General features: G+C 36.4%; 1 protein-coding gene across 1 annotated transcript in view; it reads left to right on the top strand.

Annotated features, from left to right (window-relative positions):
- LOC149947644 (uncharacterized) overlaps window positions 1–26,226 on the top strand; it is a 39,133-nt gene that overhangs the window by 1,262 nt on the left and 11,645 nt on the right. Inside the window, exons 2-6 of the mRNA XM_090170924.1 lie at window positions 11,645–11,908; window positions 13,980–14,258; window positions 21,020–21,286; window positions 22,056–22,231; window positions 25,201–25,343. Coding sequence (XP_090027050.1) covers window positions 11,645–11,908; window positions 13,980–14,258; window positions 21,020–21,286; window positions 22,056–22,231; window positions 25,201–25,343 — 1,129 coding nt within the window. The remainder of the gene's footprint in view (window positions 1–11,644; window positions 11,909–13,979; window positions 14,259–21,019; window positions 21,287–22,055; window positions 22,232–25,200; window positions 25,344–26,226) is intronic.

The raw sequence follows: 26,226 nt of genomic DNA, 5'->3' as shown, positions 1-26,226 counted from the left end.
CAAGTCATCTAGCGACTTATAATGCCTTTAAACAGGTGGCCGGGTTACAATGCGTAGGAGGGTGGTGGCAAGCCCTTTATGCCACGCGAGCCAACAGCTCCCTACACTAACTCGAGTTCAATATTACTCGACTCGAATATTCGATGAAAAGAAATTGATACTCGATAACCGACTCGGTTGCCTAAATCCACTAATCGCACAGTCCTGAAAAATATTCGGCGTAAGTAACGCTGATTTCCCTGTTGTATTCCAGTTCATATATTCTATCCGAAGTTAACATTAAATCTCTCGAGGAAAGTATCTGCATCGCTCTCATTGATTCTTCGGGCAAATTACATAATTTGATGGTGTCTAAAACTATTAAATATTGAAAAGACGGCTTATTGATAAGTAAACATCACTACGCAGTCAGCCTCGGACTGCCTTCTTTGGGGACCCTCGGCTAGAGAGTGTAGAGGGTTAATTTTTGAAGAGTGTTAATTATAAGCAATTTGGGGCCCCATTGAGCCAGGCCCGGCTATGGGGAGCCGCCGGGAGATGCTCAGCACCCCCAAATGAATACTTGAGCATCCCCAACTCGATCGGCCCAACACAAAAAATATAACATCGGTTACCTGTATTTTTAATAAAATATTCATAATTGAAAAAATAACAAAATAAAGCCAATTTCGGTATATTTACTAATTTCAGGAGTGGGAGTTCAAAATTACGATTTTTAGTATCAAGGCATTGGCGCCCCCCCCCCCCCCCCCAAATGGGAGTACCGGAGTTTTGGAGGCTGGTTAGGGGCCTGCCTTGAGCCGGCGGCCCTCGGCGACCTGGCCAGTCCGGGCCTGTACGCAGTCTTGCATCTTTAGGTAGTTTGTTAATATGTAAATTTCCCCGCAGAGTAATTATTACATTTCATGTTGTCAGGCGTTGTGATACACGCGTCATATATTTAGCAGGGATTCGGCGTATGCATCCGCGATTTGGTAGAAAATTTTGCTTTCATTGAAAAGAGTGCCTGGAGCCTGCGAAGGCGCGTGTTTAATTTTCACGGATACTTCTTTTGTAAGATGCCACGAAATTTATTGCTCAATATATAGAAAATTGACGACCTGGTGGAACTGTTATACAATTGATTTAATCATATGGCGTTATTCTAACAGTCACTTTCGACGTTTGAAGTGGTGGCGACGACGGCGGGGCGATTTCACAAATAGTAAGCAGCTCCTCTATTTCGAACGTCGGAGTAGGATAAAAGTTAAAGCGTAACACGACGCGGGAAAATAAATCTGAGCGGAATTAAAGATGATCTAGTATTTCCCCACAAATACTTTTATTCTCGTGATTTTAGAGCGAGATAAGCTTTGCGCCTCCGTAAACTGTGCCGCTTCGTAAAAATATGCCCGTATACACGGAAAACTATTGTGATTGTTAGGGGCAGATAAGAACAACGAGCTTTGCTAAATAAAGAAAAACCTAATCATTTCGTTTATTTTACGTTACTCGTTTGCTGTACTAGAAATCACCATTACCTGGTATGTTTTATACGATTGTTTTTGGATATTTTCGCTTAATTTCGTTAAATTTTTATCGGAATATTTGGTATAAATTAAGCACATTTCATTTTTAAAACAATACGTCACTTTAACGTTTATTGTTTTATCGATTTTCCTAACTTGATGGAAATTTAATGGTAACTTATATTTTATATATATATTGGAAATTCATCAGTACATCCATTTTCATATAATTATATATTATATAAATTTCATTATAAAATTAAATTTTACAACCATTACCAATAACGAAATATCAGAATATGTTTATGAACAAATTAGATTCAATTTTATTAGTATGGACAAATTAATTAGATTTTATTTTATGAGTATGGACCAATTAATTAGATTATATTTATGAGTACGGACAAATTAATTAAATTAAATTTTATGAGTATGGACAAATTAATTAGATTTAATTTTATGAGTATGGACAAATTAATTAGATTACATTTTATGAGTATGGACAAATTAATTAGATTTAATTTTATGAGTATGGACAAATTAATTAGATTTAATTTTATGAGTATGGACAAATTAATTAGATTTAATTTTATGAGTATGGACAAATTAATTAGATTACATTGTATGAATATAGACAAATTAATTAGATTACATTTTATGAGTATGGACAAATTAATTAGATTACATTTTATGAGTATGGACAAATTAATTAGATTACATTTTATGAGTATGGACAAATGAATTAGATTACATTTTATGAGTATGGACAAATTAATTAGATTACATTTTATTAGTATGGACAAATTAATTAGATTACATTTTATTAGTATGGACAAATTAATTAGATTAAATTTTATGAGTATAATCAAATTAAATAGATTACATTTTATGAGTAGGGACAAATTAATTAGATTAAATTTTATGAGTATGGACAAATTAATTAGATTAAATTGTATGAGTATGGACAAATTAATTAGATTACATTTATGAGTACGGACAAATTAATTAAATTACATTTTATGAGTATGGACAAATTAATTAAATTACATTTTATGAGTATGGACAAATTAATTAGATTAAATTTTATGAGTATGGACAAATTAATTAGATTAAATTTTAGGAGTATGGACAAATTAATTAGATTAAATTTTAGGAGTATGGACAAATTAATTAGATTAAATTTTATGAGTATGGACAAATGAATTAGATTAAATTTTATTAGTATGGACAAATTAATTAGATTAAATTTTATGAGTATGGACAAATTAATTAGATTACATTTTATGAGTATGGACAAATTAATTAGATTTAATTTTATGAGTATGGACAAATTAATTAGATTTAATTTTATGAGTATGGACAAATTAATTAGATTTAATTTTATGAGTATGGACAAATTAATTAGATTACATTGTATGAATATAGACAAATTAATTAGATTACATTTTATGAGTATGGACAAATTAATTAGATTACATTTTATGAGTATGGACAAATTAATTAGATTACATTTTATGAGTATGGACAAATGAATTAGATTAAATTTTATTAGTATGGACAAATTAATTAGATTAAATTTTATTAGTATGGACAAATTAATTAGATTACATTTTATTAGTATGGACAAATTAATTAGATTAAATTTTATGAGTATAAACAAATTAAATAGATTACATTTTATGAGTAGGGACAAATTAATTAGATTAAATTTTATGAGTATGGACAAATTAATTAGATTAAATTGTATGAGTATGGACAAATTAATTAGATTACATTTATGAGTACGGACAAATTAATTAAATTACATTTTATGAGTATGGACAAATTAATTAAATTACATTTTATGAGTATGGACAAATTAATTAGATTAAATTTTATGAGTATGGACAAATTAATTAGATTAAATTTTAGGAGTATGGACAAATTAATTAGATTAAATTTTAGGAGTATGGACAAATTAATTAGATTAAATTTTATGAGTATGGACAAATTAATTAGATTAAATTTTATGAGTATGGACAAATTAATTAGATTAAATTTTAGGAGTATGGACAAATTAATTAGATTAAATTTTATGAGTATAAACAAATTAAATAGATTACATTTTATGAGTATGGACAAATTAATTAGATTAAATTTTATGAGTATAAACAAATTAAATAGATTACATTTTATGAGTATGGACAAATTAATTAGATTAAATTTAATGAGTATGGACAAATTAATAAAGTGGCAAACGTAATTAAATAAGACAATTAATGTAGTTTTAATCTCATCACGTTCGACACGCTACTTATATAGGCAGGAAATGATCGATTCATTATTTTGAATAAACGCGGAAGGTTATAATCGGCAAATTTCCGATATCGGGAAAAGCGAATGTCGGTGATCGTCCGCGACCCTTGGCCCGAATTCGTCTGCTCTGGAACCACGCCGCCGGAAGAGAAGGGGAAACGGTGAGACCACATTTCCAATTTAATTACTCGTATCAATATCGTAAGCGTCTCATTGGCGTACGCGATCACCCGAAAATGATTAGACCAACGCGAACGTAAAACCGGCGACTTTCTGTTTGAAAAAAATTTCCGGCTCCTTGAAATAATATCTGGATATATACGCGAATGGCGAACGGGTATATTTATTTTCCTCAAATTGTAAGTTGGTTGGCGGACGAACTCGAAATGAACCGTGAAAGCGGCCCTAATAAATGCTCCTTCCTTCGGAGTTGACGTTTCCAATCGAGAAGAGCGAAACTTCGGAAGACGAACGCGTCTGTAATTTCCAATCGAGAAGAAAACCTCGCCCCTCGAGTTTGAATGCTTGTCAAAATAAAATAAAAACCCCTTCTTTAAAAGATAAGTCGTTTTACACCGGCGAGTTTAGGACGGGAGTGTCTTTAAAACATTCGTTTTATTTTACTTCTTTTTTCTATACCGGTGCAAAGTCAATTCTTCGCGAAGATATTTGGCGAGCGAATTCCCCCCCGGGCCATTACGCGTACCCTTTCTCGGAATACTAAAAATAACAGTGGAAAGGGGATAGTTAGCCGTACCCCGCATTAGTGCCAAAAAATAAACGGGCGAATGTAATTTTGATAATACACTGTAAGTTTTGGATATTAGGTTGTCACTATTCTTATATCGTAACAGCCCGAACGTGATGGCTTTACTTATGAAAAGGTTTAAACGCGGCTTAGGTATCGCCAAATGTAATTGTCCGTCGCTGTAGACGTACGTGCCACCGCCTCACTTCGACTCGGAGATCGAAAATTAAATGGGGCTTAAGTTAGGATCATATAAATTTCATTTAAACTTTTGCGATTTCTTTGCGAACAGCGCTTTATTACCCACTCTGCTTTTTCCAATCATTGTTTTCTTGGTTTGAGTAATTACGATTTTTTAAGTATCAGTGAAGCATCTGGACTTGTTTTGAACAGTAATTACGGTGGCTTGTACATCACGATTTCTATTTATCCGCATTTAAAAAAATAGAAAATTAAGCAGAACGCGTTTCCTCCGGGCTCTGGCGTTCTTAAACAATAATATCTTTACCGAACTGTTTGTCTGTTGTTTTTTTTTTTACTTTTAAAATTTTGTTTCATATTGTTTGAGTGTATAACGTTGAAATTAGTTTTAAATTTACGTAAATACACAGATTTTACTTAGAGGCCTACTGAATCATTTGAAAATTTCCACCCGAAAGTACATCGTGATTGCGTATCTAACCAATCATATTTTGGAATTTTTCCAGCGCTATTTACGGTGACTAGCGCGGGAAACTGCTGAAATTCAAATGATTATTTGACCCTATAAAACCAATTCACATTTTTCAATTAAAGGCCAAAGTCATCTTGATCAGTGGGAACGCTGCTCAGTTATAAATACTTGTCTGTGCCACGCATAAAGGTTTAACTATCCTACCTTTTATGTTGTAAGGTAAATGAAACCCGTCTGTTCAATATGATTGCACCTTTGTTTATAGGCCTACACTTTTATACGAAAAACAAATAATAAATATTAAGCAAGTCAGCGATACACATTTTTCACAGAGCTAACGCCGTTGTAAGCGAAATTTTAAATAGCCGACGTTTAACCAGATACCTAATTCCACAGTCTGATTTGTAGAATTATTAGGTTGTCTAAAAACCGTGATTTATTTTTCTTTTTCGCGTTTCTCATGCCGAATGTTTTTCTGAGTTTATAATTTTTACCAAAAACATTGCTAAAGTAGTATCTAGTTTAACTAAAAGCAACCTTTAATGGCTTAACTATTTCTTTCCATGTAAACCTTTTTTGAATTGGTCCACTATGTTAACCGCTTTCATACCGAAATGTATTTCTTCAAACAAATATAATTCGATTTCCTTCCAGTTGACTAATTGAACTTTTCATGTAAATTTCCCACCGTTTATTATCCATTAAAAGTGTGTTTTTGCGAATGGGGCAATGTCCCTAGCCTTTTTTGGCGTAGTTATTTTGTCCCGAACCGAAGCCTGGTTTCCGGTTATAGGTGACGCGGTAAAGAGGAAAAAAGAGGCGCGTTATTTCACGGTGGGATACAAGAGCGTACCCTTGTTTATTTAGAAACGTGAAATTCTTAGCCATGTCACGAAGCGTGTTTGCCAAAGTAGGAAGGTAACCCTGAAACCCGCAAACACGATGAATACCGACCGAGCGAACATCATTGGGCCAGAGATACGTAATACGTGACCTTTAGAGAATTTTTCTTCGTGGCAGCCAAAGGGTAGAAGTCGAGACTCGCTGAAAATTCGTGGTCAAAAGTCGTGAAAGTATAAGAAATACTGCCACTTTACGCCGAGTATCACTTGAGAGCGTTCGCCGAGTCAGAATACTGTTAAAATACGAATTGAAAAATCTCGAGTGATACGAGACCACTTAAAAAGTAGTTTAATTTACCCTCAGTCAACACGCGAAATCCGGGGGACGTAAATGAGAAATACTTTCTACTTTCGAACATATAGCCCCGTGAGCGTGAAAATGGCGATTTTTGGACTGAATGAGACACGAATGTCGTTACGGCCTTTTTTTTTCGTGTTAGTGAACCGTGAAAATGGACCGTCAAAGGGTCAGTGGGAGGATCAAGTGCCCATTTTACTCTCCACCACTTTTTTACTTCAATATTTATTTTCATAATGATTTCCCCCGTGAAACCGGCAGTTCCTGGTCCAATTGATGCTCTGGCGCGTCCCGAATGTGGATGCCAAAATAAAAAGTGTTAGGAAACGAGCTATATATATATATATATATATATATATATATATATATATATATATATATATATATATATATATATATATATATATATATATTGTTAGCGAATATGCGCGGACGAACTAACAAGCTGGAAAATAAGTACTCTTTGGTATCCGTCCCTCCTCGTTAGGATGGGTTCGTTTCGCGGACGTGATTAGGGACCAGTGCCTTATAATACGCGACTAACAATCTTCCGTCGTTTAAAGCGACATTACGCACGCGGACGATGCCTCGTTAGACTGACGAATATTTTAATACATTGGCCACAAATTATACGTCGTTGATAGAGACGTAAATCGTTATCGCTAAAGACCTTCAATGTTTCGAATTAGAATTATTATATAACGTAATGAGTTTCATCAAAGATTAAAGGGAATTCATGAATTTAATGGTTTTATTCTTTTGGTTTGTCAAAAACGTATTTGGGTTAACCGAGAATACGAAGCGACCAGCGGCGGCGATCGCCCAAAATTCCTGTGGGGGCCTGGCCCATTATTTTTTATAAAAAATTCACCTGCTTAAAATTTAAGCAAGAAAATGTGGTAATGAGACAAAATTCCCCTAAAAAATCCCCCTGGACAAACAATCTCCCCCGCTATCGGACAAAATCCCCCCGCTGTCGGCCAAAATCCCCCCGCTATCGGCCAAAATCCCCCCCGCTGTCGGATAAAATGCCCCCGCTATCAGACAAAATACCCCCGCTATCGGCCAAAATCCCCCCGCTATCAGACAAAATCCCCCCGCTGTCGGCCAAAATCCCCCCGCTATCGGACAAAATCCCCCCGCTATCGGCCAAAATCCCCCCGCTATCGGCCAAAATCCCCCCGCTATCGGACAAAATCCCCCCGCTGTCGGACAAAATGCCCCCGCTATCAGACAAAATCCCCCCGCTGTCGGACAAAATGCCCCCGCTATCAGACAAAATCCCCCCGCTGTCGGACAAAATCCCCCCGCTGTCGGACAAAATGCCCCCGCTATCAGACAAAATCCCCCCGCTATCGGCCAAAATCCCCCGCTATCAGACAAAATCCCCCCACTATCGGCCAAAATCCCCCCGCTATCGGCCAAAATCCCCCCGCTATCGGCCAAAATCCCCCCGCTATCAGACAAAATCCCCCCGCTATCAGACAAAATCCCCCCGCTGTCGGTTGGGTAAGGTTAGGTTAGGTTAGGTTAGGTTAGCTTAGGTTAGGTTAGGTTAGGTTAGGTTACGTCGGTTTTGAAATGTCGCTTAATCGATAATTTTTATACATCGTACTGAAAAATCGGGGGGATTTTGTCCAAGAGCGAGGGGATTTTGTCTGACAGCTGGGGGATTTTGACGGGGGATTTTGTCCGGGGGGACTCTGTTCCATAATCAGAAAATGTACAGCTCTAAATCTCTATTACTATATAATGTGCTTTCTAATATCTCCTCCGCCAATGAATATATTTTGAACAAAATTTAAAAAAAATATCTGTGTAAAAGGCTAGATCATTCGCCTTTTTTGGCCACATACATTAGGAAGGTAGTTTAGGCTATCTAGCGTAACAATCAATTTTATGCTTTTTTATCTTAATGTTACTTGCATCTTCAATATTAAAATAACTTCTGTAAAAAGACTGAATTCGGACTAAAATGAAGGCAGTGTGGTTAGAAATTTTTACATGATTGTTAACTATCTTCAATTTTGTTTCTGTTGGGGTTCTGTCCCGCGTGTTTTTCCCTGTGGGAACTCGAACCCCAGAAGCCCCCACGGAATCGCCGCCTCTGGAAGCCATAGTTTCTGTTTTCATGGTTCCCGGGATATATCCTCCGTCTACAACCAGTAGCGTAGCCAGGATTTTGTTTCGGGGGGGGGGGGGGGGGCACGCCATTAAAAAAAAAGTAAAAAAATAAAAATATTTGTACGTACGACCATACGTTTCGGGGGGGGCATGTGCCCCCTGTGCCCCCCTGGATACGCCACTGTCTACAACGTAAAGAGAACCCGCAGCTTCCACTCTTACTAAGAGAAAGGGAGAAAGATTACGCGTGGAAAAGCGGAGGGGCGTGGTTTTTCTTCCGGGAATCACGAGGCGAACAGGGTCGCTGTCCACATAATCTCTGACAACTTGACTACATTCCTGGTTTCATCTGTGATTAAGGAAATTTATAAATTTAATAGTTTTCATTCGTTAAGGTACCTCGAAATTGGTGTCTTCTTAAAGTCATCTCTAATTTTGTGGTTGAAATGATGAATTCTAAGGTTTTCGTATAATGAAGTGGTTTTTCCAAGTTTCTTCTTCAAATAACTTTCGAACTTGCTTGTCTTATAATTATACTAGACTTGAATACCTCTTTTCGAAGGTATCATTTGTATAAATAGGCGGAACAGGTTTTTAGGTGAGTCGAACAAATTACTTGAAAACAAAATGACAATTGTGTGAGTTTTATTTTTTTTCGGATTGCAAAGAGAAATTGCAATCTATCCCTCCCAAATGATGAAATATATTATACATATGTTAAGATATATAATTAGAGATCAAAGAACCGAACGTTTTGTCTCTTGAAAAAAAAACCCCAAGGTTGACGTGCGAGAGAGAGAGTAAAGGTATATCGTCTAAAGTGGATTTTTTTGGTGTCACCCACAGTTTATTCGTGGGTGGTGTGCCTTCGAAAAATCTTCTTAGAATCATTTGGGCGTTATGTATTTAGAAGGTCAAATCAAATTCACCGAAGCGTAAAACGTCCGCGAGAATACTTGCCGCGAGAATACTTGCCGCGAGATTTATTTTAAAAGCCAGGACTGTATATCTTAGCAACTGGACGCATCTTTGTGTACAGTATTTTTTTAAAAGTGGAAAGTTACGAGATTCAGTCAAATACACGCGAATACAAATACACTCCAGACCGCCGAGAATGTTTATTAATTGTCTGACATTTCGAACTCAAAGGAAACCGCTATTTGTACGGTGATGCTTTAAAATTCTTAAAAACGTAACCTCCGAACTTTGTTCTTCACGAATGAAGATTTGCGACTCCACTTTTCAGTCTGCTAAATAGTTTTCTCGCGTAAGCTGTTTGGAGAAATACAAACGTTAATATTGTTTGAAATAGGTGATTCCCACGGAGGGTGTCTGCTGCCGCTCACTTTTCGAAGTCACGATGTGGTTTACAATGTTGACGGTGAAATATGGAGGTTTTAAACACCAACAGAAATATGCCTCTATAGAAGTTCTTTGGACTAGAGTACTAGGTTTTCACCGAAATAGTTTGGTAACTGTGTAGGTTTGCGTCACCATCAGCACAGACTGTGGTCAACTTTTATCATTCAAAGTTAATATTTTAAATACATTTATATATTTGCGACATGCATTTCAACTTCGAAATCAACTAATTTGTAAAAATAGATTAATTTTAACCGCTCCCTTACGAAAAAAGTATTTAAAATTTGTTTCAAACAATATATCCAAAACTCTGCAGATCCAAATTCAGCTTTGATCAAGATTTAAATGCGAAAAGTTCAACTTTATTCCGATTCGACGAAAATTATTTGCTCCAAACAGAATTGTCTCGATTACAGCTGGATCTAAAAGCAAAAATAATATTTGAAACGATTTAATTTCAACAATAATTTAAAAGGGTGTATACCGATGACTTTTCTTTAGGGTGGCAAAAAGTCTCTAAGAAAATGTATAATGCATATTGGGCGAATGAACTTATCCTTTTTTTGTGACTATTTATTTGGATGAACATATCATCTCGCTCGGAGGCTGCAACCTTTCGACTAATCGTTTTCCATTTTAGTCGTCTAATCGTTTTCTCCTCTCTTCAAAAGTGAAACGTACGTATCCGTCCCAGCCCTTTATTAGAAAAGCGACTCTTATGGGAAAATAACGCGTCTACTTTTACTTTCGCCCGCCGCCATTGAAATTATAACGGTGAAGGCCGCCGATGTCGTAACGATGGTCGTCGCCCTCTTGTCCTTCGTCTTCCAGCAACCCGCGAAATCGAAACTGCCGCCTACGGCTATATCTCCTCCTTCCCTCCGATGAAGCAAAAATGCCAAATGTTTCAATCATCTTTTTTAACGCGTGGGTCTGCCATTTAAATTCACGAAAAGGGAGGAATGCCAATGAGTTTACGGAACTCTACCGCGAAATGACTCAACTGTACGTAAATTATGAATAGTCCCCTAAATATAAAACTATGGAAGGTTCTTTACTTAGTCACGAAGTCCGCGAGGAATCAAAGCGAAAACATGATTCCTAAACCACGCTCCAGTATGCAAATGCAAAGTTTCAATGAACACCTTTTCATTTCAAGAGAACCGAACCTTAACATCATCTAAATCAAAACCTAACCCAAACGTAAATTAATTTAAATTATCTTTATTTTAAGTAAGTTGTAGCAATTTTCACTTAGCATTGCAACGACAAATTGGGATATATCACAGAATTTCTTATTAATTTCGAAAACCTGAATGCAAAACTGTAGAAACGCTTTGCAGTTATTTACAACGCAATTTGGAAGATTGAAAATGAAATTTCTAATTTCTTAACTTTCTCAAATCCTATTTTTATATGCAAAATAATTTCATAACTATTAATTTTATTCGTTCTTATCCAATATTATCTAATCTAATTTGACTGCATTTAGAACATTTTCCTAGAAAAATTCCATAGGCTTCAACCGTTTTAACGAGAATAAATCATTTTGGTTGAAAATAACGATTGCGAAGATACATAACCATTTGAATAATTATATAATTAAAATTATTCGTATTACTGTTTGTTTAATATTATTTGGGATATAATTTTTTTAATTAATCTCAAATCCTAAAGACAAACTTTTAATTTGAGTAAATGAGTTTGGATTGATTTAGTTTTTAATATTTTCAGGTTGCGCCGGTGGATACATCACGTTCGAACTGGTGACCGGGTTCGTGTACACGGCACCCTCGGACACGATGCAACTTCTTCCGGGCACTCTTCAGCTGACCGAGTGTCTGTCGAGCTGTCGGAAGAACAGCTCTTGTCAATCGGTCAACTTCGAAACCGGACTTTGCGTCCTGTTTAGTTCCAGCGCCACCGAGAGGCCCGGAGCCCTCACGTCCTCGCAGTTTCCGGTCTTCACCATCTACGCGCAAAAATTATGTCTCCTAGGTAAATATTGTTAGCGGTACTTAATTACTTCAAAGGGGAGGACCCAACAGTAGGAAAAAAAAACGAATTACCCGAGTTATAATTATAGGATGTGATTTTTATGAAAGTTTGATCCCTTCGGCAAATTTGTTAATTGTTTCCATCATGAAGAATAAATATTATCTTTCAAGAAAAATATGAAATTGTTTTTCGATATTTTTGGGTTCGTTCAGAAATTGGATGTTAATTTCTTGGTATCCAAAGCAGTATTAATGTGACCTCCATTAAACAAATTATCTTAATTTTTATAAATATGAAAATAGTTTAATTCAAAAATTGTATCCAAAATTGAACAGATCAAAATTTGACTTTCATCGAAATTTACAATCCAAGAAGTCTTTATGTTTAATCCAATTACAATGTATGAAATTCAACTCTGTTTCAATTTGATCCAAATTATTTGATTCAAACAGAATTGGATGTGTCTTGATTAGAGATAGATCCAAATTTGCTCAATGGATCAAGTCATTTTTGTAAGAATCACTTCCCCGCGCTGTCATATCTTTTCTTTGAAACCCTCATCTTTAATTTCTACACAAAAAAAGTGCAGCTTAGGGTTAGCAATTCGCGAAATATGAATGAATCAGATAGTACGTGCAAGTTTAAGCCTTTTTTATTGAAATCGACGATATTTTAAGAAATGTAGTTGATTCATTATTGAAGAAAAGCTACTCCTCGTTGTTATAAATTGACGCCATATTAGATATTAAACTCACAATTGTCAGTCAATAAAACGTCCCAGCGGTAAAATTGATTTGATCGCTTTGTTTAGTATTCCCGGTTGAAAGTAAATATCAAACACAGGAACCTAGGTTAATTATAAGGTAGATTATTCTCTGAGTCGATGCCAAGTTTTTTAATTCAGTTTCAATGGTATACAATTATCTGTTGGAGAAAATAAATTCGTGGAATGAGTTTTATGAAAACTTGGAGTTGTGTATTTCGTGTAAAACAATACTTTGGGCATTTACGTTTAGATTGCGTGAGCAATGCCTTTTCAACATTTTTTCTGAAACTTGAGTCCGAGATAAGAAAGGAAAAGTTACATAGTTTTCGAAATAGGACCTCGTTATTACTTACAAAATCGTGCCATAAAAAGTATACGCGAAATTGTTCTCTCGACCATTGTGGAATTGAGCGGAAAGAGGCGCGTTTTCTCGAGCTGACTCGTATTCGCGAGTTGAAGGAACCTTCTGGTCGCCTAGTCTATTGTAATTACGGTTCAATGGATCAGTGCGAACTCGGCCTCCACCCAAAAAGCCGAAAAGTAAGCACCGAGAATCAAGCTTTTTCAAAGATCTGATGAAAAGAGGGAGAGCATATCGTGTCACTATGATGCAACGGCCGTGTTCCCCGGACCCACGCAGACATTTTAACGGCCACTTAACTATCAAAGAGATACTGGGCCGAAATTTGAAGGTCGCGACGCACCCGTCCTTAACCACCTCTGGTTTATAGCGTAACTAGCCGGAAAACATTGCTTAAGAAAGTTCATCTTATCCTCCTCCAAGGAACATGACGAGATTGTTTGCCGATATAACCGAGTAGCTGACAAAGCTTTCGATGTAACGCGTCAAGTTTGACTTTAGTGGAACAATTTACTACCATTTATGAATAACGGAAAAGAACGCGAATTTAGCAAAAATAATAATTTATTTTCAATCGACAATGTACAAATTAAAAGATCAAATTAAAACGTGATATTCAATTTTTTACTTAATAATAAATAATAATAATAATCAGCTAGGCTAATACCCAAGGCACCAACCAAGTCATCGAGTGACTTTTAAAGCCGTTATTTCAGGTGGACGGGTTGCAATGCGTAGGAGGGTGGTGGCAAGCCCTTCTTGCCACGCGAGCCAACGGCTCCCTACACTACCTATATTACCGTTAACCTCAACAAATTATTATGGAAGGGGAAACCGAAGCGACACACGTTTATTAATTGTATTGTACTGGCAATATTTAAAAGAAACTTTACCTCAAAACTAGTGGTTTTCTTTATTTAAAATTGATTTTTGTTTAATTTTAGGCGCTCAACGTTGCGATCGAGAATGGTTGTTCGAGAGAGTGGAGGGCTTTGAGTTGAGGGAGTTGTCCAGAAAGCATTTCGAGCAAGTTCCGTCTCGGGAGTCGTGCATGGAGAAATGCCTGTCCGAAAGAGAGTTCTTGTGCAGATCCGCCAAGTACGACCCAGTCACTAGTCAATGCGCCCTGAGCGACAGGGACCGGTATACGGCTGCCGGAAGTAGACATTTCGGGCCCTCTGACTCGACGTCGGTTCAGTATCTCGAGAGCAATTGCGTAGACGGTGAGTAATGTCGAAGTTTCTTATCGAAACAGTTCCCATCGCTCTTCCGCGGATCATTCGCCCCTCTGTTACAAATCAGCGGGTGATAACCTTTGACCTCACTCGAGGCTGCTTCTCGTTCATTACCATAAATCTTCTCTCGGGATACATCGTGCCCCCGAAGAAATGTTTCCGATCACTTTCACGCGCGGAATAAACGATAAATCCGTGTATATCTATCGGCGTTTATCGTCGATAAAACGAGACTCTCCCGCCGTTGATTGTTTCCTAATGCTCACGCTATCTCCCTAAAAGCGAGCGTAATGAAGACATTATACGCACGCCGCATCTATAAATCTTTCATTTCTCGACGCTTTTCAATTTTAAACACTTTTTTGAGAATTTATGTCCTAATTATTCGTAAATATATTTTAGAACAACATTCCCTTTATTGTTTTCGTACTTAGATCATTTGATTGCGTCGGTAGGCCTACACGTTAAAATTTCGTGTTAATTAGGCATAAGAGTTGTCGTAAAATTTTAATTAAAGCTAGAATTACACTTAAAACAGCGAAAGGTTTTTTGTATAAAATTAAGTTTTGATATAAATTTTCGAATATTGAAAACTGAATACGTCCGCAACTTTAAAATTCGTTGAACTCTTTTTAATTGATATGGGTGACCACATAAATTATCATGTTGAAAATTTAAAAATCTTTACTGATTACCATAATATTTACAATATTAGAGCCTTAAATTTCGAATACATAAATAAATATTTTATAAACATATTCGTATGGAAGAAACTTCCTTTCGAAAAGAAATAATTTTTATTTTTTTATGAAATAAAAACCTACGCAATTCGTTAGGTTCTTGACTCCTATGTAAATGTCCGTTTCATTATAGCGGTACATCATAATTAACTTTTTTAAATACACTTTCCAAATAATATCTTTCTCTTTTATAAATTTTAGAAGCCGACGGGCAATTTTATTTGCGTGGTTGTTAGAAAGTATTAAACTAAATACCGTTTTCCACGGCAGCCTACAGCGCGGTTTCGCCTTGGATTATAGCAAAACAGAGTAATTCGTTTAGTGATAATAAATATTATACAAGTGGAAGGACAAGTTTTGTTTGATGATCGAAATGAGAGTGTACGGGAGCTCGAAGAAGCAAATGGATTAATGAACTCGGATCCAGGCAGTCCCAAATCTGCTAAGGCGCGCTGATTTGCGGCGAAATGCCGCGGAAAAGGTAGTCCGTACCAACTCCTCTTGTCGCTGAGATATTAAGTGATAATGACCTGACTTTTAATTGGAAAACATTACCGTCGAGGCATATTTCGAGTAATTATTTTAATAAATCCCCGAAACACGATCTAGCTGTACCGAGGGCGAGGTGATGCTGAATTTTCAATTAACCGTAGGCATCAAATGTCAATATACCTTATACTTTCTTAGGATATATTTAAATTACTGTAAATTATATGCCCCGAAAACAAACGAAAGTGTTTTTTGTTAATGATTAATTTTTCAATTAAAATTTTTCCTTTCATGAACCCTTCAGAAGCGCGAACTAATTTCCATATTTTTGTCTCGATTTATTTTTAAATTTTAAATTAGTATTTAACGCTACTTTTAATTAATATCAATAAAGGTTTTAGTTATTTCGACGTTTGATCTCGATAATAGAAAATCTCAAACGAAATATTCTAAAGTGAGCGGAAACATTTCTCATAACGAGGTCTATGAACCTAATTTCGAAAAAGGATCTTAATAATTTAGACGTTCCCTCTTAGCTTTACTAGCTCGGGAAAGACGTTGGCGCACCTTAGACTTACAAGTTAGAACAAAAATGACCCTGTCTTCAACGATATGCCATTACGTTTGGGAAAAAAATGCATTTTTCAAAATCTTATTTCACAATAGATAATCAAAATAGAACTGATCTTGATCTTCTTATGAAATCTGCTTTCCCTATTAATAACGACACCCTATTCGCCCAAAACCAAAAAAACGACATTGATTATTCGTAACAAAGGAACATTTTTCAGATATTTCGCTCATTATCTCTTCGTGATTTCATTGACAGTCTACGCATCAAAGCGCGGATTTAAACACGTATTGAAGGAATCTAAAATGTGATTTCGAAGTTAACCAGTTTTTTAGAGACGGCGTAGAGCTCTCAAACCAGTTAATGTTTAGTTTTCTTTCCTTCACAATATGTCTCGAAAATACATTATTTATTCGATATAAAAGTTTATTTCGGTTGAGCGATCTAGCTTACGGGCTTGAACAAATAGGCGCGGAATTTCTGGTAAGGTTTTTAAAATTCAATACAACGAAATTCGCGGGAGAATCGTTTGAAAAGGCGAGATAAATATACGCTTTTCTTCCTACTTTTTTAATAGCAACCATTTAAGATAGGCTACTTTTCGCCAAGGCTTATCTGCAAGGCCATCGAAACTTATTTAAACGGAAATTCGGGTCGATAAAATCTCTGCCGAAAGTGCCGGATAGTTTATAGAGTACCGGTATCGGCCATTTAAATGCGCCAAATATTTTAATTAAAACCCTGAGGGCACCCGCTAGTCTGAGCTTAACGTTATCGCGTTGCGTGCTCAGAATTTTACGACGTAATCCGCGCGTCATATTTGAATAATAGTCAACCGATATTGAAGAAGATCCCCCTTTGACAGTGTCTGTTTCATATTAAAAAATTTCTAATTTATTGGTAAGATCAAAATTATTGGTAAGATCAAGAATGCATGAAGGTTAACACGGAATATTAAGTGGTGATTCCCCGAAGATCGCAGAGAGTGACTGCGATTGTAGCGGAATGTCTTTCCCTCTTACCGGCAGAAAAGGGGAAATTATTAAGCGAGAAAAGGCGGAAGGGCGTGGTTTTTCTTCCGGGGATCCCGAGACGAGTTCGGTGATGTCCGCGTATTCTTTGTTCACCCGAATAAATCCTTAGCAAGATAAAACCAAAGGGGAAAAATTCATTGAAAAAAGATTAGAAGGAGCCAGGATATTAAATTAGCAGGATGCAATAAATTTCTGTTCTTTGGTTGTTCCTGGAAAAACTTTATAGTCAAATTTTAAATGTCGCTACGCCACGCCGTAAAAATTAATTGCTAATATTAAAAAGTTTTTTAAGAGTTGTTTATTTTTACTCATTAATTTGAAATGACGCGTACATGGATGACCACCAACAACGCTCCATCGGTGGTTTCAGAGGCCCCTTTATTTTCTAATACTTAAAACAGATCTTTTAAGTTCTTTGTCTGATATATATCGAACCCAGTTTTTGTTTAGAATGCCGCGGGGTTCATTGGAGTGTTCCATCTTTGTACTTCGAATCGATACGCAAGATCGCGCGATTGGGGCAATCAGGGAATACGTTGGCGAACATTTTTAATGAATTTAGTCGTTATCGCTTGTCAAAGATGAATGAAGTCTTTCAATGCGGGATTCGGGAGATATTTCTTTACTTTACTAATATTCAAATCTGGTGAGAACAATGAAATAATCAACTCCAATTAATTCCATTGTAAGAAACATTTTATCTGATCGTCTTTGACATCGGCTGAAAGAGAGGAAATCTAGTTAGTTTCGCCCGTCAGTCGCGACATTTTCGAGTCGTCTTCTCAACGCTTCGTTAGCTGCCCTTCCACCTATTTCCTCCTTTCGCGGAAAATACCTTTTTGAGATGCCAGACAAAAGAATTTCACTATTCTATTATACTTATTCATTGTCTTAAGTCATACCAAGTTTTTTTTTTATCGCTGAACTCTTTTCTGCTGTTCGAATTTCTTGATTTTTTTAATTTTTGTTAACTTAAAGGAAAGTTACTATGCCAATTTAGATATAGCATACAATTATTAAGATTATTTTGTTATTTTAATTAAAAATTAAATACGAAGTGTAAATTATTCATTTAAATTTTATTTGAATTATTCAAATTTCAAATTGTTTACTTCAATTTATTTCAATGAGATTTTATATTGAATTGACAGAAAAATGTGTAAACATTTTTTGTTCATAACATAACTATGTCAATTTAAATATATCATTTAATTAAATAAGAATATTTTATTTATTTTTAGTGTAATTGTACAATGTGCAATTTTTCATCTCATTATATTTCATTGGGTTTTATGTCGAATGAACAGAAAAATTTGTGATCAGCGTGAATTATTCTTGGTGTTCCCTCCAACATTAGCATAGTTTTGGAAAATGGCGTATTACCTCGCATGCTGATGTATGCGAACAACTACGTTAGTATCGACCGATCGATCATCGAACTTTCTGGCCATGGAATCCGGGACTTATTGCTAAGAAGCGAGATCCGAAAGGAAAATATTTGAAACGCGTAAAATGCTCCCAGCCTTAATTCATCAAAGTCGCCTCGTTTGGTTGAGTCGGCAGATGTACACTATTAGGAATTAGGCACGCATTAAACATCCCGGTAACAACAAGATGGAAGAGACACAATATTTTTTGAATTCAAATTATCGGCCGCTTAATATTTCCAGTTAATCTCTTGCGTCTAGAATATTTTTAAAAACGTTTGCTATACCACGGCACTGATACTAATGCCGAATTTACCTATTAGCTGAGCGACCTGTGAATAATATTTATTATGTCCTAGCGGTCCATGGATCAAGAATCTAAGGGGACTCGCTGTTCCCGGTTATCCAACACGATAGGCGTGGCTTAAATCGAAAAGCTTACTGCTATACGTTACCCCCTTCAAGTCAAGAATTTGGTTCGAAGCAATAGGTGATCAGAATCCCGGTCGGGGACGGTTAATCATTATCCATGTTTAAATTGATTTTTTTCGGGAAAAAAATGTAAACAAAGAAATTTACCGGTTAATATTTCGGAAAATGATTAAAAAACATGTATTATTCGTAAAATTTGAGCTTTTTATCCCAAAAAGCGTCGTTTTTCCGATTAATTTTACAAATTTATCATAAAATTAATCGGATAATACAGAAATATAAATTACTTGATCAAAACGTTTTACGAATAATTTTGAGAGCTTTATCTATTGTATAAAAGTTAACCATCCCCGACCTCTAAGAATCCGACTGCAATGACGCAAAGTTTTTTGGAGAAGTGAGTACACATAAAAAAACAACGTTTAGAATCAAAAATTTTCCTAAATGCCAGCTAAGAGCAACAAACACAACACCCCACACAAGGAGAACGCAACCCGTCAAAAGTCGTGGATTTTCTATTTTTCTTGTGTACGTTTTTCATTGGCTAGAAGCTTTAGCGCCTGCTGCCGTCGGAAGGGAAAAATTCGGAAATTGTCTTCCCCCCCACCCGTAAAACGTTCAGCGTAAAGGCTCGTGACGCTCGTCCAATGAAATTCGTACACAACCCTTCGTTAGCGTGTTTAAAGGCTAGCTGCGTTCTCCTTGTGTTTGTTGCTCCTAGATGCCAGCTTGTAACGCATTTTTATGCACGTGTAAAATCTAAACGCGTTTAGCCACCAAGCATGTACACGGTTGTATATCGTGTAATTTCATAATTTCATGTTCATCTGTCTCTCTACTGTACACAAACCAGAGGACAAACTAGACTAGTTTATTCACAGTCCGCGTTTTATTTTAGAATTTAGTAAATTTGTAAATGATGGCGCCGTTGAATCGCTGTGCTGTCTCAGTCTGATATGATTGAGCAATGAACATAACTTGCTAAAGCCTTAGGTGAAACAAGCTACACGTTTTATTTCTAAACCCCTGGAGGCAGTTTCAAAGTTATCTTTGTAATTTCTAAACCCCTGTATTTGATAGTGTTTAACAGGCATTAATCTGGCGTTTATCTTAGGTGGTGTATAGTTATTACACGTGTTGTTAGCACCCGTGAAAGGTGCTTTTATGTTTAACAGCTATTTGTTTAAAATTTCAACTTTTTGCCGTATACAATTTAAACGTTAAATCTAAGTGTTTATTTTAAACCTGTTCATTTATTTGTTTGATGTTGAAAATCTAAACGTTGTTTTTTCTGTGACACCCTTAAAATCTTGATTAATTTGTAGCTCATAGGTCTTTCGATGGCTGCCCTATAAAATGGTTTTAAATTTTGCGAATCTGTATGTCGTATTTCGGTTACATAAGAATTGATTAATTCTTGAGCCGTAACTAACGCTAGATTTAGCCCCGAAGTAAATTGAATTAGATTGTAACCACCCGAAAATGTATCACAATCCCGATGTTTTTTCCGATGAAGAACTCGATGACTATATTCCCTGACTCCTAATTTACCGAGTATTAAAACGAGCCTCCGAAGGTCTAAATCCGGCACTGACTGACGCTATGAAACGTCAGAACGTGGGAGAAGTGGAATTGGGAGTCAGCTCTTCACGCACTATCAGACGATAACTTTCTAAGAAAAACCCAAATGAAAACTTGAAGGCAAGCCGGCTTTTGGTCAGTCGCGGGTTCTAATCCAGTTTTTATTTCGTGTAGTTGCAACAATCAAACAATTTCACTTGATAAATCGCCTTCCGACCTAGAGCCCCGCTGAAATTTTCAACTCGCCTATAAAAATGTGTACCGCAATTCGAAAATATAATTCAACGAGAAACGGCGGCTGATCCATTTTAGATTTTATCTCACGAATTCGTTATTGCGTTCGCAATTTTTAACGACGATTAATTTCTTTTTACAATTGTGTAATTTCTTTTTAAAAAAAGTCGTGAGTGACGTCAATTCGTAATTTTTTTTCTGATTGGCCGTCTTTCTTTTGTCTGTCGTTGTCAAAATGCAGAACCCGTTCGCCTGTGCGAGTTCAAGAAGGTGAGCGGCAAGATCTTGAAGACGGTGGACGCCGTCTTCCAGGACGTGACCTCGCTGGAAGAGTGTCGCCGAAAGTGCTTAACGGTCAAGTACCGCTGCCACTCATTCGACTTCAGCGACCCGGCCAACAGCGTGTGTCGTTTGAGTCACCACGCCTCGGCGTCGCTCACCCATATCGAAGATCCATATCTGGACATCGCGGGTGCCACCACGTACGAGCTGGCCTCTTGTTACAATGGTACGTGGAGACTTTCGTTTCACCCTTGATTTCTTTTCTTTCCTTTTCCGTCGGTCGTGGGCTGCTTTGAAGAATCGGCGGTGGGACGCGGAGGGGAATGGCCCAACACGCCTTCGTGGTTTCTCTGACTTTACTCTTCTCGCTATTTCGATTACCTTCCGTTCTTCTTCTTAGGTCCCCTATTTGGTTTCAACTATCCGGTCACGAATGCGCGAATAATTGCGAGATATCTCGAGAATCTTTTTAAAATTGTTGAGATTTTTAAAAATCAAATTATCTTATTAAATTGCAATTTGCGTGTAATATGTGGTGTGGGCCTAAAGATTTATAATAGTAGCGCAAAATTGGCGTATACGCCCAAACTTCAGTGGACCATTATAAAGTCAAATAAAATAACTCTTACGGAAATGCCTTGATCCAATCTCCAAATTTGTATCCAACTGAAATCAAGCCATCCAGTTTGAATCCTATTCGGTTTAGATTAAATCATTTTGATCAAATCTGAATCATATATTGTAATTTTCTCTAAAATTCAAATTTGGATCTGCCCTATTTTGGCTATAATTTAGGAATCAAATTTGATCCAGCATTTCCGAGAGGGAATATGGGTTAAAATGAAAAATTTAAACCCGCGATTACATAGCTCTAGCCTCTATTATACATTCACTGGGGCTTCACTCCTTTTTGGAAATGGTCCCTATTTGTTAAAACAAATCTATTCAAATTTCGAAATTTCTCTAAACTTTGTCGCCTAATTTTTGATTTTCAGTGACGATCCAGTGTCGAGCGCGCGAGATGATCGCCAACGTGAAAACGAGCAAAACCTTCAACGGGAAAGTGTACGCCAAGAGCAGGCCCAACTCTTGCGTCACCGACGTCGTTAACAGTCTCGAGTTTGAGATACGAATGGCGTACAACGACCTCAACTGCGATGTCAAACAGGAGGTGAGACATTTTTTTCCATCCACGGGGACCCTCTCGCTCCCCAGCCCTGGATCGACTATTCGTCTCTTTTTGGCGGCGTCGTTTTCTTTCCTGTTATTTATAATTTCTCAAGATATCCGAGACTGGCGCTATAAATTCCGGGCCTCGAATAATCCACGAACATAACAAAGCGTAATGAAACAGGTTCTCCCCAAAACGCCGATACAAACTTTCGCCCCTTCGGTCATATAGATTCGCTTTCAACCAAATTGACATCGTCTTCTTAACATTCATTCCGTCAGCGCCAAAAGGGCTCTTCCCGGCTATTTGCGCCCTTGATAAATTAACAACCGTACACGCGGGATATTATTGTTTACGATTTTCTAAAAAGTACGATAACCTTCCGATCCGAGTAGGATTTAGTTTCGCCGTGTTCTTAAAAGGAATCTGATTTTAACTTCGGGAATCATTATCCTACGGAACAAATAAACGAGCGTGCCTCCTAAAAAATACAAATTACTGCCTAGTTAATTTAACATTATCTTTGAGCGAGCGATGAATACGTAACTATTGTAATTAAGTAATTTCTTTGTCGTATTCGGGAATTGGCAAATGATGGATGGTGGCGTCCGGTAAACAAAAAGGTGGAGAGAAAGGATTGCAACGTCGAAGCTATTACGTCGGACTGATCATTCTTTTAAACCAACACGAAGGACCACCATTTTCAAAATGCCTTTAGTCAAATAAATGTAAATAGAAGGGTAATCCATCAACATCGATATTGAGTAACTAACCCGGCCGCATTCGTTGAAAATCATTTTTTAAACCAGTCGCGATTATATTTGTGATAGTTACGGTTCATTGTTCTAAACAAATTCGTATAAGGATCGCTGATATTGTTATTTCGCCTTAAATATCTATAGCGTAACGTAGAAACTATAATTAAATTTTATTTATTCAATCTTTTAGCGGCGCGTTTTTGTTGAATATCACGAGACGCGATTACAAACGTGATTATTCTGTTTCGGTGGTTCACGCACTCAGCCATGCGATTCCACGAAATTATTATCATTGATGTCAAGTTGAATTATGAGATTTCCGACCCGTCGAGTTTCCTTTGTGCCAGAAACTGAATCTTGTACGTACGGCATATCTTCTACGAAATTCAAGGTCTCGAATAATACTCGTATTTATCGGTTTGGCGTTTACTGTCGCGTCATTCAACCGATATTTTCGGTTAATCCAAAATTGTAAGCCTTTTATTTGCTTCACGAAATTGGCGTAATTCGAGGATTTCGTTACCATTCGTGCAAAGCGGACATTTGTGAACGTCGCATTCTCGGACAAATAATCCGCATTTGTTGAAAGGGTTAAAAGTAGACGATAACTGAGAATAATTATTGCTCTTGGGCATTTGCTATATTTAAACAGTTTGCCTTAAACTAGTTCCCGGTATTAATTTAAAAGATCCTATTTTAATGCAAATTATTTCAAAAACCCAAAGAAAATATCTAAATATATTAAACAAACAAAGTCTCCGTATGTAAAATATTTATTTTAACTAGTTTTCCCACATTCTTTACGAAATCTTAAGCTTCACGTTCATTTGAAACACTCTTTATTTTTAAAGAGTGAACCAAACCAGGCTTATGATGAACTTTAGACGTTACCGCGCACCTTATCGTAAATAGACACAAAAAAAATATGATACACGATGAAACAATACTCTTCCCCGTTGCTAGGTAACGTAGTAGTATATAATCTTTTTCCGCATTGTTAGTACCTTACCGTTAGTAATAATAGAAATAAATGAAAAAACAGTCACACTCGGTTACCTACAAATTCCTTTTCACGAGCTACCTTTAGGCTGGTTCAAGTGATCGTAAACTATAATCTTCCGTAAGTTAAAGTTGAAAATAATATCCAAGTTGGAGTCTAACAGAAAATGACCGCTGAGGCGTAAGCAAAAATATGTCTTAATGATTATTTTGACAGCTGAAAAAGGGGAAGTCGTTAGCCGAAGAATTTATAGAGTTTTTTTCCAACGCCCCCAACCACCTCAATCCGATAAGAAACGTCGCTGGTCCTTTTCGCCTAACCAAAATTAGAGTTGGAAGTGCCCAAATAATATTGAAAGTTAATTATGGATTTCGCGCAACGACCAATAAGTCCCGTTTTTACGATTAAGGCGGCCAAAAATCAAGGAAGCTCGAGAAACATTCAGTTTTTGTGGGGAAAAATGTATAAATATTTCATGGTTTCCTAAACACGAAGCGAAATGTTTGCCCAATAACGCCGCCAACACACTTAAAAATGAATCTATACACGGATTTTCCTACGCTCCGCGGGGTAATCGTCCCGTTTTGTAAATATTTTATCGCTATTTATATTGTATTGAGCGGAACTTATTTCAAGGGCTGGAACGAAAATTACTTTCCGGAGGCCATTCACATTTCGAGTTCCGAGTGTTAAAAATGGAAAAATTAACCAATTATAAATATGCAGATTTATGTAATATTTAATATTTTTTTTAAAATTTAAACGCTAGTATTGGAATATCGCTTCTTATTTCAAGTGGTATTTATTTTGGTAGGCGTATAAGAGTGATAACCTTTTCGGAATTTTTGTACTATTTGGACACATTTTTTGAAAATCATTTGGTTTTTTTTTAAATCTAAAATTACTTTTATTTTAAATAAACTCCTTTGATTAGAAAAGCATAATTTAAAGGATAAATTAATTAAAATTTGTTTTCGTTCTTCGTGATTTTTGGTTAAGGAAAAAATAATCATATGCTATATTTTTAATATAAAAATATATGGTTGTAAAACTTTATGTTATTCATAAAAATTATAAAACATTTTTTCTACACTCGGTAGCCTAACCGTCAATACATTTAATTCGTGATTAATGATTACTCTGGAGAAGGTTGATAAGCCTATTAAAAATATTATCTTACACGGAATTAAAAGAAAGTTTTTTCTTAACAGTCATTCGGTCAGTTTTCGAACGACATCGTCATTCAACATCACGACATGGTCGTCACCAATCAAGATCTGGGCCTCTCCGTGCATTGCCAGTATGATTTATCGAACAGAAGCGTGTCTAACGGCGTTCAGCTCGAAGTGAACGGGTAAGTCCAGTTCCCCCCCTCTCCCCATATCCCCCCCCCTTCGATGTATTATCTGGTAGAAGAACAACTTGATGAGCCGATTAACTGTAAGAGAGGAATTTGAGAAAGGTTCCCTGAACCGCGAGCGAGAGTTTCCAGGATGAAACTGTCAATTCGATGCGAGATGGAAATCACGCGACGGAAACTGCGCTCGCTGCTTGCGCGACCTTCCTTACCCCAAAGCGTCGACGTTACACTATAAATCGTTTAATAAACCCATTCCATATTTTGAATCGAAAAATATGCAAATTAATGAAAGAAAACGTCGCCTTGTGATTTGATTTTGGACCAAACTTTTTAATTTTTCTTCTTCGATGTTTAAGGAGGAAGACTACAGTGGTCATTGTATACTTTCACGCTATTTCAAGCTGAACTCTTTTAATTTTGTATTTTAACTTATAAAATTAATATTTATTTGTAGAACAGCCTCTTGTTTAGTGCTTAAAATAATTTTGACAATTTTAAATTTTAAAATAAATAAGTTATTACGTTTTAATTCGGACCCCCGGAGCTAAACAAGTTTGGCAAGCGCCCAAACTACCCTTTAGTTAGGACCTTATATCTCGTTAACTATTAATATTAGAATTATCAAAATTATTTTAAGCACTAGAGGAAGGTTCAGCCTATATATACAAATATAATTCAATTATGTAATTGTTGAAACAGAAACGTCCAGGTTGAACGAAAATGAGGCTTTTACTGTATTCTTCGCCCTTAAATAAATCTTTCGACATCGCGAAAATATTGAAAAATTTAAATTTCTAAATTTAAATTTTGGTGTGAATAAAAAATAGCTTTCCCTTTATAGTAAATAATTTATATTTTACTGAGCCAGGAACTTTAT

This window comes from Leiobunum rupestre, chromosome 4 (genome assembly GCF_980474605.1).
Source record: "Leiobunum rupestre chromosome 4, qqLeiRupe1.1.hap1, whole genome shotgun sequence".
NCBI classification, from domain to species: Eukaryota; Metazoa; Arthropoda; class Arachnida; order Opiliones; family Sclerosomatidae; genus Leiobunum; species Leiobunum rupestre.
This window is presented reverse-complemented; position numbering and strand designations above follow the sequence as displayed.